The 16586-nt window shown below is 40.8% G+C and overlaps 1 protein-coding gene across 2 annotated transcripts in view; it reads right to left on the bottom strand.

Moving 5' to 3' along the window:
- The window catches only part of DOCK8 (dedicator of cytokinesis 8), a 189039-nt gene that overhangs the window by 20434 nt on the left and 152019 nt on the right, over positions 1–16586 (bottom strand). For both annotated transcript variants that reach the window (XM_084899448.1, XM_084899449.1), the window contains 9 exons: positions 13606–13751; positions 11605–11787; positions 11093–11222; positions 10053–10140; positions 6030–6126; positions 4613–4747; positions 3502–3654; positions 2304–2462; positions 760–860 (listed from right to left, as the gene is read on the bottom strand). In XM_084899448.1, the coding sequence (XP_084755574.1) occupies positions 760–860; positions 2304–2462; positions 3502–3654; positions 4613–4747; positions 6030–6126; positions 10053–10140; positions 11093–11222; positions 11605–11787; positions 13606–13751 (1192 nt within the window). The remainder of the gene's footprint in view (positions 1–759; positions 861–2303; positions 2463–3501; positions 3655–4612; positions 4748–6029; positions 6127–10052; positions 10141–11092; positions 11223–11604; positions 11788–13605; positions 13752–16586) is intronic.

Here is a 16586-nt window from a genome sequence, read left to right as displayed (position 1 = left end):
CAGCTGGTCAATGCCACCGTTTTTCTACTATGTATGGCCACTTTTTTTTTTTTTTTTCTTCCCTAAGAAATTTCCTCCCAAGAGTTTTGCCTACACATTCAGAATATGAGAGAAAAGGCCAGCATTTATCAGTCCAGCTGTTTTCACTCCATGTCTAAGGTGTTTTGGACCCCAAGGAATAGCATTTGATGAAAGCTTTGTGAGAAAAAAAGAGACCTGATAAAATGATATCTATGTTAATGAATCTCTAGCAGTTTTCTTCCTTTTCTTTCCTTTCTCTCAAAAGAACAGAAGACAAAAGTACTACCATTCTTATTTCATCATGTCAGAATGATTTTTGCCTCTGCAAGTAGTTTCTCCTGAGGCAGGGCTGCGAAGCAAAATTTTAAGCCGCAGAGTAAAATATGATTTTTAAAAATAAAACTATACATGTATGTCTGAATATAATAGTAAAAACATGTAAGTAATAATTCATATAACAATTGATAGTTATTTTCTCTCACTCTATACTTAAGTGGAAGATAGTGTTAAAAATGGGCATCTTACTTTAAATTAGGGAGATCTTTCTGACAACTTGTACATGAATCAACTCTCTCTGAATAATTAATTTCTACCAGTTTCTATAAACAGTTTTGGATGTATCACCCAAAACAGTGTGCCCACATGGCCTGTGATAATAACATTAATATGAACTCCACCGTGACAAACCTTAGCCCCTCAAGTGACAGACACCCTTTTGATTTCGTCAGAGAAGTTTACCTGTACATGAGATCCATAAGCATCTCAGGATCTTCCTGAAATTCCCTCATTTTCACTGTGTCATATAGGATGCTATTCAGATTGCAGAGAAGTTCCTCGACCTGCAAAAAAGTGTAGAAAAGGTAATCTTCCCTTTGTAGCCCACGGTAATGAGCTAGATTGGCACTGAAAGTGCAAGGGCAGCAGGAGCAGGCTTCTCTAGGAGAGGAGAGGTTGCGAGTGGAGGGGAGTCTAGACGGGATCCTCTGTGGCCTTCACCTTTGTAGGTGAAAAAAAAATTTAGTGTGAACTAGTTCCAGTTACTTGCAACCTGAAGAATCCTAAAGTGTAATCTGGAACATCAGGGCTGTTTATACCAAGTAGGAGACACCTTAGGACGTCAGCTTAGGTTCTACTATATATATATCTGTAACATACAGCAATACAACCATTAATCAGCATGCTTTATTCAGAAACTTCCTTAGCAGAGAAAGACAGATTGGCAACTGTGATCCTTAAAATTCATTACCCACAGTAAATGAGACTGAGGCTACCTGAGCACTTCATATCCTATCTAATAAAAGATCAATATGCAAATTGACCATTACTCCAACACACAAGATGGCTGCTCCCATGTGGGCACAAGATGGCCACCACAAGATGGTCTGCAGGGGAGGGCAGTTTGGGTGGTCAGGCCTGCAGAGGAGGGCAGTTGGGACGATCAGGACAGCAAGGGAGGGCAGTTGGGAGAGACCAGGCCTGCAGGAGAGGGCAGCTAGGGATGATCAGACTGGCAGGGGACCATTTAGGTGTTGATCAGGCTGGCAGGGGAGTGGTTAGGGCGATCAGGCAGGCAGGCAAGTGAGCAGTTGGGAGCCAGCAGTCATGATTGCCAGAAGTGGGATCGGGACTAAATAGGCTGTCAGACATCCCTCCAGGGGTCTCAGATTGGAGAGGGTACAGGCTGGACTGAGAGATACACTCCTCTCCCCCCATGCACAAATTTTGTGCACTGGGCTTCTAGTATACATGCATATCCTATATAATAAAAGCCAAATTGTCTCCTCAACTGGGAGTTCGACCAGGAGTTCAACCAGGAGTTTGACCAGGGGGTGGAGCTGGCTGGCCAACTGCCTATGACCCCTCTCCCTGACTGGCCCTGCTCCAACCCTGATTGGGGCAGGCTGGCTGAACCTCACCAGTGCACAAATTTGTGCACTGGGCTTCTAGTATATATATATAATATGCAAAATAACATTATATAACATTTATATATTATATATAAGTATATAATATATAACTATATATTATATATATAACATATTGTGGTGTATGTATATATGCACACACACCCACGCGCGCGCGCACACACACACACACACACACACACACACACATATATTGTATATATATAACATATTGTGGTGTATGTATACATATGCACACACACCCACGCCCCCATATATATATATATATATATATATATATATATATATATATATTTATTTATTATTATTGGCTGATCCCCAATTCATGCATGAGACATGGCATGCTCTTCAGCCTACCTGGGTGGGGAAAGGAGTGGTCTGCATGGCTTTGTCCTCTTCTGCATAAGCCAAAATTGTCCTCAGGGATTTTCTCAAGTGCTCCTCATTAAAGTCTTGTGCTTTGCCCACCAAAGATGCCAGAGACATGGTTACTTGCATCTTTACTCTTGCAAAGTTCTGCATCAGTTGAAAGAAAATATGGAACAGTTAAGAGACACTCAGCTAGTAGGTCATTGAAGGCAATAGAGCCAGATACCAATAACTCTCATCATTGAAACTATCATCTCCTTTTCTCTCAATAAAATGTGAGGTGTACTCTGCACAAGATTCAAATTATTGTTTAAATGGCTTAAAAGGATATTGCTCTGACATTAAATTTTCATGGAGGCCTGGGTAGCCTCCATGTTGCCAGGCTGGAAGGTTCCTACAAAGTTGGCTCACAGGATGTCTACTTTCATGCCAAGATTCTTCTTCTTGGAACTTTATTTAAACTGCACGGAAGAACATGATCTCCATGGCCAGGATTTCTGAGATTCTGGACTCTGGGTAGGCCGCCACTTTCTGTTTCTCCTTCCCTTCCAGGCCCATGGGAAAATATGAGTATTCTAAGGGCCTCCGAGGAACGTTCTAAAAGGCTTTTAAATAGTTATGCCTAATACAGTCTGAGGACCCTGCCTTTCTTCCATGGGCCAATTTATCTTTTAGTGTCACTTGAGCATGATCATGAACATGACCACAAACGAAAATTCCAAAAGAACATACCCATATCTAGACCAGCTAAAGTAAAAGTTGACTCTTTTGCAATAAGATAGTACCAAAGGCTGCTAAGCTTCAATGAAAACTCAGGTGTAATTTCAAAGTCTCTTCCTCAGGTCATTGTGGAACCAGTCAACCAGAATTTATAAATAAAACAAACTCTTCAGAATCTTTATTCTGCCGGTTGTATTCTACCCCTTACCCCCAGATGACAGCTTTGAATCTACATCTATTCATTCATTTTTTATTGAAACACCCGAGTGGAAACCACTGCCTTCATTGGTCTTGGTGCTCATTTTTGGATGCAAATTTAAACAAAGGTTGCAATCCCTCTGCCTACTCAATTGTTTTCTTTGCATAGGAAGAAGAAAATTGCAACCCTGCAAAGATTTCCTCAACCAACGTTTCACATTGACTTTCTCTATTGATTCTGGGTCACCCAGCTGGTCGGAGCTCTTACACTGATGGCTCCAAAACTGAATCTCATGAGGAGGTAGAGGGTGGCACAGGCTTGGCTCCGGGTAACGTCCATGCTGCTGCTGCAGTGGTGCAGCACTCGCTGACACAGGTCTGCACACTGCTCCACCTCCTCCTCGAACAGCAAGTCACCGAACTAGGAGAGACACAGGGGCTGTTAGGCACTTTCATATACTTTCTGGACTGGGTGCTTGTTAAAATATGCAAATGTCTGCTTGGACAAGCAAAAAGCCCGGAAGGGTTCATGTATTGCTCCATAGAGATAATGAGCTACTTGAGTCAGAAGATGAACTGAAACGATGGAGGTGAGATTTAATTACGAACCATACAACAAGGAATAGGGCTGCATAATTAATTGCATTGTTAGCCAGGTTTGCATTCACTGGCAAAGTCACGATGCTGAAGGGATGATCCTGACTAACTGGGTTCCCTAAAAATTACTGGTGACGAAGAAAGAGAAAATGACCCTGCGAGGGAGAGCAGAGCTCCACTTTCTAAGTGGAAAAGATCCCATGTGGAAGGCAGCAAGTGAGATTTGCAATAAAGGGGGAGAACGCTAACTGCCTTAGACCACCTTACTTAAGGAACTTCTATAGTCTTCAGGCTGCGAGAAAGAGACACTTATTTCTAAACTTCGTTATTTTTTTAAAAAATTCTTTCTTGTTTAAAGTATTACATATGCCTCTGTTTTCCCCCATTGACCTCTCCCTGGCTGAAACTTTCTGTTGTTTTATGGCATGACATTTTGTAAGGCCTGCTGCTGGGTGTCATACACAGGACTTCAATCTCAGTCAGAGGCCCCATTAAAGAAAAGGGGTGAAAGGCAACGTTGCTTAATGGACTTTTCCTCTGAGGTCTCCCGGGAGTGACCATTCCATATTTCTACAGTTCAGCCCACGTTTCAAGTTTGAGAGCCCGTTTTTTCCCCTCGCCATGGTGCATCTGCTTTCTTCCTGAGGAGACTTAAGACCTTGACCACAGCATCACATAAGACAGGACACTGTGGGGTTTGTGCACCTGAAGGGAGAAGTCTGGAGCCAGACAAGCATCTTCACTGTTAGTGAAGCGCAAGAAAACAAGCATTCTGCGTTTACCTTGGCAATGAGAGCACGGAGTGTGGCAAAGCAGTGGGTCAGGTAGGTGGTGCTCTGATCACAGCTCAGAGAATTCACCAGGACCCGTAGAACACCTCCCAACAGGCTGTCTTTGCAGTCCAGAGCCGAGCTTGCCTGGGGGAAAAGAACAGCATCCCTGAACCCCTGAGTTGTGAATGGAAGAGTGAAGACACAAGTAGATGCTTCTGACAATCAGCACAGGGATCCGAAGTTCTTTTCCTCTTGATCTAAGTGCTTATGGGTTGAGTAAAGCACCACACATATTATCTAAATAACTATCCCCAAACTCCCAACTGATTTGGGGTTTATATCTGGGTTGTTAAACTAAGTTATAATTCCGGGCAATAGCGTTTGTAATGTCCTTTCTTTGTATACAAGGTACAGCTTTCCTTTGAGCTTCAAAACACAGTTGTGGGCTTCCCAGTACAACAGGGGCTGAAGGAGCTTGCTTATCAGCTACAGTAAGATCAAAACCTCCAAAGATAATGGCACGCTTCAGCTTTCTTTGAAAATTGCAAATACATTGTGAGGACTGGTATTAAGTATATAGCACTCAAAGCTGTGTTCTATAAGGGTATAATCAATGTGATGCCAAGCATTTAAGTTATCAAAGATGACATATACGTTTTGTCTTTATTTCTGTACAACGATTGCCTTGGTTTTAGACAACTTAAAGAGTTGGATATTTAAAGTGCCACTGTATTTCAACAAGTTTTCTTCTTCTGGCCTCCAAAAAGCATTACTAGTTCTACTCTAATGATTTCTCACTGGAAACATGTCAGGACTCATTTTTCAAGTTAACTAAAAATCCACTGTCACCTAGATGTCTTGGTAATTTGGGGAAACATTCACTTAGAAGATGAAATTAGTGTGATGAATTGCGTTACTGTTCACAGTGATGCTACACTTTTCTACAGCAGAAATGGTGAGTTTATGGCATAAATAAATTACTTTCCAATTTGTATGCAAAACAGACACACTCTTTTTCACACCTAACCCAGTCATAATCTTAGCTCCCCCACCAGATATCAATAACTCAAGTGGATTTGACCCACCAAAAAAACACCCCTAGCTACCTACCATCCTTATTCTGGATACTGGACAATAAACCCAGCATTCGCATTATAAATGTGATACATTCCAGCAGATTTAACTGCAAGGGTCAGCTTATAAAGCATCTAACTCCTCCAGGTGAACAGCAAGTTCAAAGAAGTCTGAAGAATTTTCATTACCTCTGGAATTTGTAAGCCGGACACTATTGTAAACTGCCTAACTTCATTTTTTTTTAAAGGGCATTTAGGGATCATGTTTATTTCTCTTACAAGTTTCTATAAAGAATTCTCTATTAAATTTCAGTACGTTCATGCTGAATAGAGCAGGTGTTTGTTGTCCTCACCTGGATAATGTTTTCCATCATGTCCAGGATGATTAAATTTGCTTCTGTCGCTAGATTGCCACTGATCAAGGCTTCTTGATCTAACTCTGCCTTTGTTCTAAGAAATAAAAAAGAGGTCAAATTAGAGCACATGTCAAACCTGGCCATGTGGCAGCGATAGCAATCTCTGCAACAAGGCATAAAGACATCCTCTGAAGAGTCGGGTTGGCGTGAATACAGAGCAACGGCAACACGGGCAACTAAGGAGCGCAGGACGCCTTTTGTGATGAGTGTCTGGTTAAAAAGGTTTTCTAGGTTGAGTCTCCAGGCCATCCTCATCCCCATTATTATGAATAATGATGATAATTACAGAAATGACAAGATGGGTAAAAAGGCAATTATTGGTTGTAACTAGCAATGAGGCTACCCAATCGGAAAGCCTTGGGGGCCATTCCTGCATTTAATGCAGAATAACTATCTCCAGATCTGAGCCAAGGGCAGCCTCTGCAAGGAACTGGAGGGAGTGAGGAGCCTGGGTGTGATGTGAATCTGGCGAAGATGCTGCTGGATTAGGAAAGGGGTCAGGGAAGAGGCTGTCTCGACCTCCCTGAGACTGCCTTGGGGCTGCACAGTCAAACGTGGGCCTTCCGTCCTTTTCCAATGGGAAGCAGCATTGCACTCCTGTGGGGCGGGCCATCTAACATCCTCCCGGATCCCGTTACTGGTGATTACCCACTAGGGAATGGGAAATTGCTGGTGCTCCTTCTCTACTAGGTTTCATTTAAGGGCTCTGAGCATTGTATGCACTGGTTCACCCATTCTCATAAAACCCCAGAGAAGCTGGAAAAGGAGATTTTGCCTCATCTACAATAAATTTAGTTGCTGGAAGTATAAAGAATGGATTTTCCCAAGATGTCCCAGGGGCCAAAATGTTAGCACAAAGGGTGGGGGCAGGGAGGGGGGTCATGATGTGAGCCCAGAAGTCTTGCCCCTGGATCCCCAGCTGCTCCAGTCCCTGTCACTCAACATGCCCTCAGGGCCTCAGAATAAATATTTTCCTTGTTTTTCACATGAGGAGAGGCCCTTTGGTCCCAAGCTGCTTTACATTGTTTTTCTCATTCTCCAAGTGATAATATTTGTGTAAAATAAGTGAAATAGAAACACTACTTTTTACAGATTTACTCATAGGCTTAGATTTAGAGCAACACTATCCAACAGAAACATAACGGGACCAAAATGTCATTTTCTACTTTGCAATAGCCACACACAAAAAAAGCGAAGTGAAATAGGTGAAATTAATTGTAGTATATTTTGTTTAACTCAATATATCAAATAATATTGTCAGTGTATAATCACTATAAATATTGATGAGATCATTTTATGCATATTTTTATTAAATTATTATATGTGTACATATCTTACCATTGCCCCCCCGACTCCCATACATGCCCTCCCTCCCCAGAGTTTTGTGTCCATTGGTTATACTTATATGCATGCATACAAGTCCTTCGACTGATTTCTCATCTCCCACATATCTCCCTCCCCTCCCCTGAATGAGACAGTTTATATCTTTTTGTACTATCTTCAAAATCCAACATCAAATTTACTAATGAGATACTCTACATTATTTTGCTTGTACTGAATCTTCAAAATCTGGTGTGTCCTTTTCCCTTACACTACTGCTGTGGCTACTATATTGGACCTGCAGGTCTAGAGTATTCTAATCCCCCCTTCCCAATTTTTTGTTGTGGTAAAATACATGTAACATAAAATTTATCATCTTAACCATTTTAAGCATACTGTTTGGTGGTATTAAGTACATTCATATTGCTGTGCAACCATCACCACCACAAATATGTTTTTTAAAAAGCCTATTAACTATTCATTTAAAATGGTATTTCTCAAATTTGACTGCATAACAGAATCACCTGGGAGTTTTACCAAATACTTATTTGTGGGCCCCACCACTGTGGATGCCGAATGGAGTGGCCGTGGGTACATCTGGGCACTAGAGCTGAAAATTACTGCTCTGAAAGGAACAGGCCAAGGCACTGAAAAGTGATCTGGAAGAAAATGGTGCAAGACACCATTATTCATAATGACCAAAAGTTTTCCAAAAAAGTTTTCTAAATTGAGCTGCTCAATTTTACTATGGTTTCTAAAAAAAAAAAAAAAAAAAAAAAGAAAAAGAAAAAAAATAAGAGGGAGAAAAGAAAAAAATAGATACCACCCCAATCCGCAGAGGTGAATCGTTAGCTCTGACAGTGAGCAAGCAGCCCACCAGGTAGCTCAGGGCTGAGAACTGACCTAAAGAAAATTGGAGGGCCCTGCACGGAAAGGCTCCATATGGTGTTGTTTCTGCAAGCAAAAGGGAAAGTTTTCCAAAACATCAGTTTACACAGCCCAAGCAAAACGTGCCTCATTAAGCTCCTCTTTTAGCTGCATACAGTAGATGTCTTAACCACCTGTGCAGTTCTGTAGTGCATGCATGTTTAAAAAACTATTTTTTTTTTGTTTGTTCGTTGCCTGAGCTAGAACTTATGGACTCTCAGAACCAAATATCTTATTGTTCAGGGGACATACAGCAAGAAGAAGAATCCTAGAGCAAGTAGATGTTATTAATAAGACCAAATAACTGGGCTTTCCAAGTAACATCTATAAGAAAAATAAGTTTAATGTTTTAAAATAAATTAGGTCCCCAAATTCCTATCGGTGGACCAGAATGATGCATTCTTGTGACAACAATAAAGCTTGTAACTTATATTTGTTTACAAAATAACCTTCAAGTCTGCCCCACCCTCCACTCCCTTATGTTGGGGCCTTCACATACCATGGGGTTACGCTTCCTAGGCCTTGTCAAGTGTGTGATGAGGGGTGTTTTTAGCTGTTTTGCTCAGTGAACCCTGGGATTCATTGGATTACCTGCTGCTAAGAGGAATAGCAGATATGTGCTATATATTCAATATATTTTTTTCCATTTTTTTAATTAAGATATTATATGTGTACATATCTTTCCATTGTCCCCCCATATTCAATATATTTAGTTTAATGTCCTCATCTATCCAGATTATTGCATATGTATATATTGCAATCCAAGCAGGATTTTTTTTCTTTCACTTCTTTATATTTCTTTCTGATAATACTAGTATATACCATAATACATCCATTGTAGGACATACAACAAAGCATAAAGAAGAAAACATCAATTATTTCAAAAAGAAAATCACCTAAAGAAAACCACTGTTAATATTTTCATAAATGTCTCCCTTCAGATGTGGCTCATGTGGTTGAGTGTTGACTCATGAACCAAGAGGTCACTAGTTTGATTCCTGGTCAGAGCACATGCCCATGTTGCGGGCTCTATCTCCAGAAGGGGATATGCAGGAGGCAGCTGACTGATGATGTTTTCTCTCATTGATGTTTCTATCTCTCTATCCCTCTCCCTTCTCCTCTCTCTAAAAATCAATAAAAAAATTTGATAAAATTTTTCCAATATTTCAAAAATGTATTTACTATATGTAATTACAGATTTAAGATTCTACTCTAAAATCAAGTGTCTTTTGTTTACTGAACTATATAATAAGCATTTCCTGTGTCATTAAAATGATTTAAAAACATTTTAATGCCAACCTAATATTTCCCTATTCTTGAGCATTTAGAATATTTCTAATAAAAAAATGTATGTAATGCTGATATAAATACCCCTGAATAGATATTTTTGTGCACATTCTAGAGAGGAAATATAAATTGAAATTATGTGGTCTTGGGTACCCTTTGCTATCGCCATCAGCAGCTTTTGTTAAGCTATCTGAGATTGCTAAATAGTTGCTTTCTTTAAATGCTTATCAATGTGATAAATGTTTAAAAGCTAGAAATCATAACTCCTTATACCTTTGATTATACAGAGTCCCTGGATGAACTAAATTTACACAGATCATAATGATTTATTTTCTTACCCCTGGAAGGATGTAGTAATACAAGTAGCCTGGGAAAAATAGTTTGGAACTTTAGGTAAAAGTAGCACAAAGTTGCTGAGTGACTCACTTATCTAGCTTCTCATTAGCTTGCCGCCATTGTGTCTGCTCCTTCTTCCATCTCAAATTTTCACTTAGGCATGGAAATCGGTCATTCCCTGGGAGTTAAGAAATGCATGATAGGAATGTGATTAGCATGAAACCTTCCAAGATAACCAGAAGTTCTATAACTAGGTCAACTAAGAGAACTCAGCGCCCCTTCTCGGGTAGAGTCAGTGCTGAATGCTGACAAAAGCCATGTCCATGTCCGGGCCGGCTTGCCCTTTGATTGACAAGCTAGAGCCGTGGTAGAACCCCTGCCTTTCTGGAGTGCCGGTGAGCATGTTTCCAGTGAAACTTGGGGGTTCTCGCTAAGCTATTGGAAAGGACAGGATGGGTGTCAAAGGAAGGAAACCAATCACACGTGAAAAAGCTGAGCTCCTCTCAAGTTCCTGTCCGCTGTGTCCCTGGCATCGGAGGAGCTGTTGCTCTGTTTTACTCTGAGCACAATACAACAGACAGAGGCTTCCGGAGCACTTCACTCTACCCTACAGCGACGAGCTCAGCCTCCTCGGGACCATTCCTGGCCTTGTGGGGTCTCTGGAGCACTAGAACACTCTGAGACCCCTGAGAGGATTTGTTCCATTCCCACAGTGGCCTGAGTGATTTGGGGAGATGATCTTGAAACCAGAACTACCCAGTGTATTGGCCACGCTCCGAGGAGACAAGTCAAACATCGCACAGAGAGACTTTATTTAGTCTTGAGACACTATTTGTCTCATACGATGATTCACATTATTGAATGTGATCTTTTACCACAGACAAGTTTTGGGCAGAAGATGCCATTTGGGGACATTTCTGGGATGCCTGTGATCGCAGGAAAGCAGCTTTCCCTTAAGAGACACAGGGCTGACATTACACACATGATGCACAGAGTCCCAGAACGTGCTTGTCTTTACTATCATAGTGTCATACGAAGGTGATGATGTCTACTCGTGTTGGGAGGACAGTCCTCCCATAAAGGGCGCAGAACTCTCTGACAGAAAACAGAGAAGGGCGGACCCAACACACCTGGGAACCGGCGCCGCATCATCTCCCCTCTGGCCCCTTCTCCGCGGAGCAAAGCCTCTTCCAGCCTGGCCTTGACATCCCTCGACTTCTGCAGGACCTGGGTGCTGACTTTGTCAGAACTCGGCCTTCCCTGGGCAGGACAGAGGAAGAAGGACATTTCATTTGGTGAGATCTCCATCTATGGGGACGCTCTGCATAACAGAACACTCCAAGGTGACCTCGGCCAGCATGGACATGTGCTATACAGAGACCCTGTTCTGGGGGATCCCATGGCTGAAACCCCGTTAACAGGAATGGAGTTCTCTCTGCAGAAGGCAGGGATCCTTTCCCTGCGGAATTATCATATCCAGATAGGTGTTGCATATGCAAATAGGTTATGGATTTTAATGGATTTTAATACAGAAATAAGAAAATGTACTGATGCCTCCATTGCCCAAACAAAGGGGAACAGGGACAGGACAGGATGGACCTTGGGAGATGAGTAGTTTAAAGCTGAGCCCCCCCACACCTACCTTGTACTCAAAACACGAGACACAGATGAAAAGGAGATCTAAAATCCTGTTGAGCTGCATGGAGGGCAGGTCAGCAATCCACTTCCTTATTAGGCTCTGGTCTGCATTTTTCATGATCCAGAGGAAGCAGACCATGAGGTTTCGGGTTGTGTCGGCATTTAGCACGTTGTACTGCTTGTAGGGCTGGGAGCAGGCAGATGGGGAGACAAATGCAGAGGAAGAAGTTAAGCCACAGAAACACTGAAAGTCTTAAGGGACATTAATCTTGTAAAACACAGCAACTGTACTTCTAACTTGGCTGGGTCGTTCTACAGGGATTCTGCCTTTCCCCATCAGGTGCATCAGCCAACGGGCTCACCTGGGGCTGTCTCTGAGCCAGCCTTTTAGCCACATAACTTTGGGCACTCTGTCTCAAGAGCATTGTGGTCTGGTGGTCTGCCCTGGACCTTGACCACGCCTCCCGCAATCTCAGTGATAACAAGGGACTCCCATGCTGCTAAGTTATCCAAGTATTTCTCCTTCAATCTTAGGCAACTTAGAGCAGATTACAGCAGAGAACTTCAAGCGTAATATGCTTAACCAATTAGTCAAATCCATAATTTAGTGGAGTTCTCTGTAATGTGACTTTAACCACAATTCATGTTTTTCTGGGTGTGTGGGTGTGGGAACTCAGGCTACTTGCTTGAGTATACAGGCCACAAGTGTTCATTTTAGAATCCTGAGCATACTTTCTGTTACTCATCAGATCAACAGAGAGAACCATATGTGGCTGCAACCTTGGTTCATGTGGCGTAGCTAATATCCAATGGACTGCAGTAGTGAATTTGCAATGAGCTATTTGTAAGTATGGGAGGGAAATGTTGGTTTTGTATGGGAATGATGGGGCTTATGAAATTACTTTAACTTTAGTTTTTCTGAGTATAGTTAAAAGAAGACATGAAGTCTTTAGATATAAAGATATTCATAGGGAATATCTTCTAATAGATGAGCTTTGGGCATTTGAACTTTTGCCCTTAGATCAAATAACAAATGTAAAAGGCATACACCACCTCAAGCACCTACTTTGCTAAGATGGCTATTAGAAATATTTATCAAATTGTAGGATGAGTAATGTCAACTCTCAAATGTCTATTCTCTTTCTTACCTCCCTGTCCTCCAAACCTAATGGAGGTTTACTGGGGATGGGGGGGGCGGGGGGGGGGGCGGGAGAGGGTAGGGGAAGAATGTGAGATTAAAAATGCTGGAGGGAAGAGGAGAAAGTCATCTAGCAGGGATGAATTCGGTCTCAATACTGACTTTCCAGGAGAGAACCTAGTTAAGTCCTTTACAGACACACTCTACTCTGAAATGCTCAGTTCCATTAGCTGGATAATGTAGAGCCAACTTGACATAGGAGCATTCAGAGCTCATCAAGAAGCAGAGAGAGAGTTCACACCTCCGTGAATCAGAGGTTTTATTCCAGGGAGAGCCCCTCTTTTAACCCAAGTTTGTACACAGGGACAGAACCAGATAATGCTGCTTAGGCTGTCTGGGGACCTAGGAAAGCTGAAGTCTTTTGTTTCATAAATACTCTTATCAAGCGACCTTCAATCTTTTTTCGGAGGTAGACACAGTATGAATAATAAATATACAGAATAAACATAGCTCAAGCCTCCCACTGAGAGAGCCTTGGTGTGACCCTCTGCAATAATCTCAGGTTTCCCAAGTTCACCTCTTTCCTGGTTTTCTGAGCCTTGAACTTGGCACATTGAGACTGTCTGAACTGGACTTGTGATCCTCTTGCTGTTGCCAGCACCCCGTCTAACTGTGTGTAGCCTCATCTGCACCATTTCCCCCCAGAGCTGCCCGCCTCACAGTGACTCCTTTCAGCATCGAGCAAAGAGGTAGAAATCTCACTGCCTACTCTACGGAGGGTTCTGGTAGGTAAATGTAAGAATGAACCCATCAGAGGATGGGAAAAGACTCAAAATGAAAAACAAACTAGAGAAATGTGCAACATACCAAGGAAGACAGCATGGGTCCATTTATCTTCAAATTAAAGTGATTCCCAGCTATGGCCAGTGCCACATTCTGATTAATTCCGCTGGTCCCGTCTTGTTCTTCATCCGAACCACTGGAGCGGTTTTTTCCACCACGGGCATCTGCAGCTGCAAGTCAAACGTTATTGTTTTCATCCATGCAATCGTGCTCCTGGGTATTTACCCAAGAGTTGAAAACATGTCCACATCAAAACCTGCATGTAGGTGTTTTAGCAGGTTTATCAACAATTACCCAAACCTGAAAGCAGCCAAGATGTCCTTCAGTAGGTGAATGGATGAAAAAAACTGTGGTACATCCATACAATGAAAAACTATTCAGTACTAAAAAGAAATGAGCTAGCAAGACATGAAAATATATGGAGGAATCTTAAATGCATATTGTTAAGGGAATGAAGCTGATTTAAAAAGGCTACATACTTTACGATTCTAACTACATGACATTCTGGAAAAGGCAAAACTATAGAGACAGTAAAAAGTTCAATGGTTGTCAGGGGGTGGGGGAAGGGAGGGATGAATAAGCAGAGTACAGAGGAGTTTTAGGGCAGAGAAACTACTTATGATGCTACAGTGATGAATTCATATTATACGTTTATCCAAACCCTTAGAATGTGCAACACCAAGAGTGAACCCCAATGTGGACTATGAACTTTAGGTGATAATGATGTGTCGATGCAGTTTACCATTGGTAAGAAATGTACCATTCTATTGGGGGATGCTGCTAATGGGGAGGCTATGTATGTGTCGGGGCAGAAGGTATATGGGAAATCTCTATACCCTTCTCTCAATTTTGCTGTAAACTGAAAACTGCTCTAATAATTCGTCTTGAAAAAAATCTTTGGTACAAGAGCTAAGATTTGGAAACAGCTTAAGTGCCCATCAGCAGATGAGTGGATTAAAAACTTTGGTACATCTACACAATGGAATACTACACTGCTATAAAAAGAAAGAACGTTTACCATTCGCAATAGCATGGATAGAACTGGAGAGCATTATGATAAGCGAAATAAGCTAGTCAGAGAAACATAAATATCACATGATCTCACTCATTTGTAGAATATAATAAACAACATAAACTGATGAACAAAGATAGATCCAGAGACACAGAAGCACTAAACAAACCTCAGAGGGAAGGCAGGGGAGGGTGGGAAGGGGGTTAAGAGAGCAACATCAATGTAAGCATAACCAATGGACAAAGACAGTAGGCGAGGTGAGGCATGTGTTGGGGGGTGGGAGTGGCCGGGGAAAGATCAAGGGGGAAAAAAGAGGCATATGTAATACTTTAAACAATAAAGAATTTAATTTTTTTTTAAAAAGAAACCCACAACACTCATTAAAATAAAATCTTTGGTAATGTCAAGTCAAAGATGGTGATTTCTTATGTTCTATACCCAATACCCAAAGTGTACCTGATTCTTATCAGTCACTAAAGTCATCACAATAATTTTAAATCTGATATTTACATTACTTATCTGCTACCACCTATAAGGGAAAGGGGGAAGGCTTATAATAAAAAAGATAGAACTTCTATTGAATAGTTCAAGATTATGCTATAAATTAATTTTTTCAGTTGCTAAAATAAAAACTTTTAGAACTTTCATAATAGTTTTTATAACACTTAAAAATGTATTCACATATTTTAAATAATAACTAAATAGAAAGGAGCCTATAATTACAGAATTAATATCTTATAGAATAATAAGCTATTATCACAAATTCAGCAATACTTTAAGTTTTAAATGTTTTGAAATGAATGTTAATTTATTGTATCTATGTAATATAGACATATCTATATTTATATATAGGTCTAGATATAGGCAAGTAAAAAAATATTTAAAAGGTTGGTTTTTAAGAACACTACCAGTCACACATATAGAAAGTATTTAGAAAATTCTTAGAAAAGTGTCTTAAAACACTTGCATCTGATTGAACCTTTATAAACTCATTTTATTAGACCAGTCAACATTATTAGTATTGGACCTTAAATTAAAAAAAAGAAAATACAGTGAGAACAGAATTTTCATGTGCTAAAGTTCTGAAAAAAGGATGCAATTTTAAAAAATAATAATTCACTATTGTATTTTAAGGCAATTGGGTCTTTAAACAAGTGGTAAAATGAATAGCACATGGAAATGATACAAGATCTGGTAATATAGGGATATTTGAGGATACATTCTTTCTCTCTCTAAATATGCTCAGGGTCATAGTTATAAGAAAAGGAAAAAAGGATCTAAACATTAGCTATACAAAATGTTCTCTCACTTCATCTATGATGTGGGCACCATTATCATAGTTTTTATATCGAAGAGAAGGTTGAGGATAGCATCAAAGATCACACCTATAATAATAGAAGTGTAATATGCTAATTAGACCGGATAACTGAACAACCTTCCGGATGTCCTTCCAGATGACCTTCTGGAAGAAGCCGGGGCTGCGAGGGCCAAGCCCCTTGCAGGGATTTCATGCATTCGGCCTCTAATATAGTAATAAATGGGCTGCAGTTTGAAATCAGTTGTATCTCTTTCTAAAGACTATATTCTTATTAGTTCATCAATCTAAAGATTACATATACAATAGATATATTATACCATATTAATAATAGAATACTTTTTATTGTTTTCCCACTTGTCTATAAAGTTTATTATACACCATCAGACCAATGAATGAATGAATGAACAAATAAATAATCTTTAAATAAAAACTGATACAGGGTTATGTACCTTAAGAAAATAAATCTTATTGAGGCCTTACAAAGGTCTGGAGAGCACTGTGTGGAGAACTGTTCCCTTAAGCCAGGGGTCTTCAAACTACGGCCTGCAGGCCACATGCGGCCCGCAGAGGAGTCTGATCCTGCCCGCCAGGTTTTTTGGGCAGTGAGCGCAGCCGAGGTGTTACAGTAGGAATTAGTAGTTCATATAGTCCGGCCCTCCAGCTCTCTGAGGGACC

This window comes from Pipistrellus hanaki, assembly GCF_964339955.1.
Source record: "Pipistrellus hanaki genome assembly, chromosome: 11".
NCBI lineage: Eukaryota > Metazoa > Chordata > Mammalia > Chiroptera > Vespertilionidae > Pipistrellus > Pipistrellus hanaki.
This window is presented reverse-complemented; position numbering and strand designations above follow the sequence as displayed.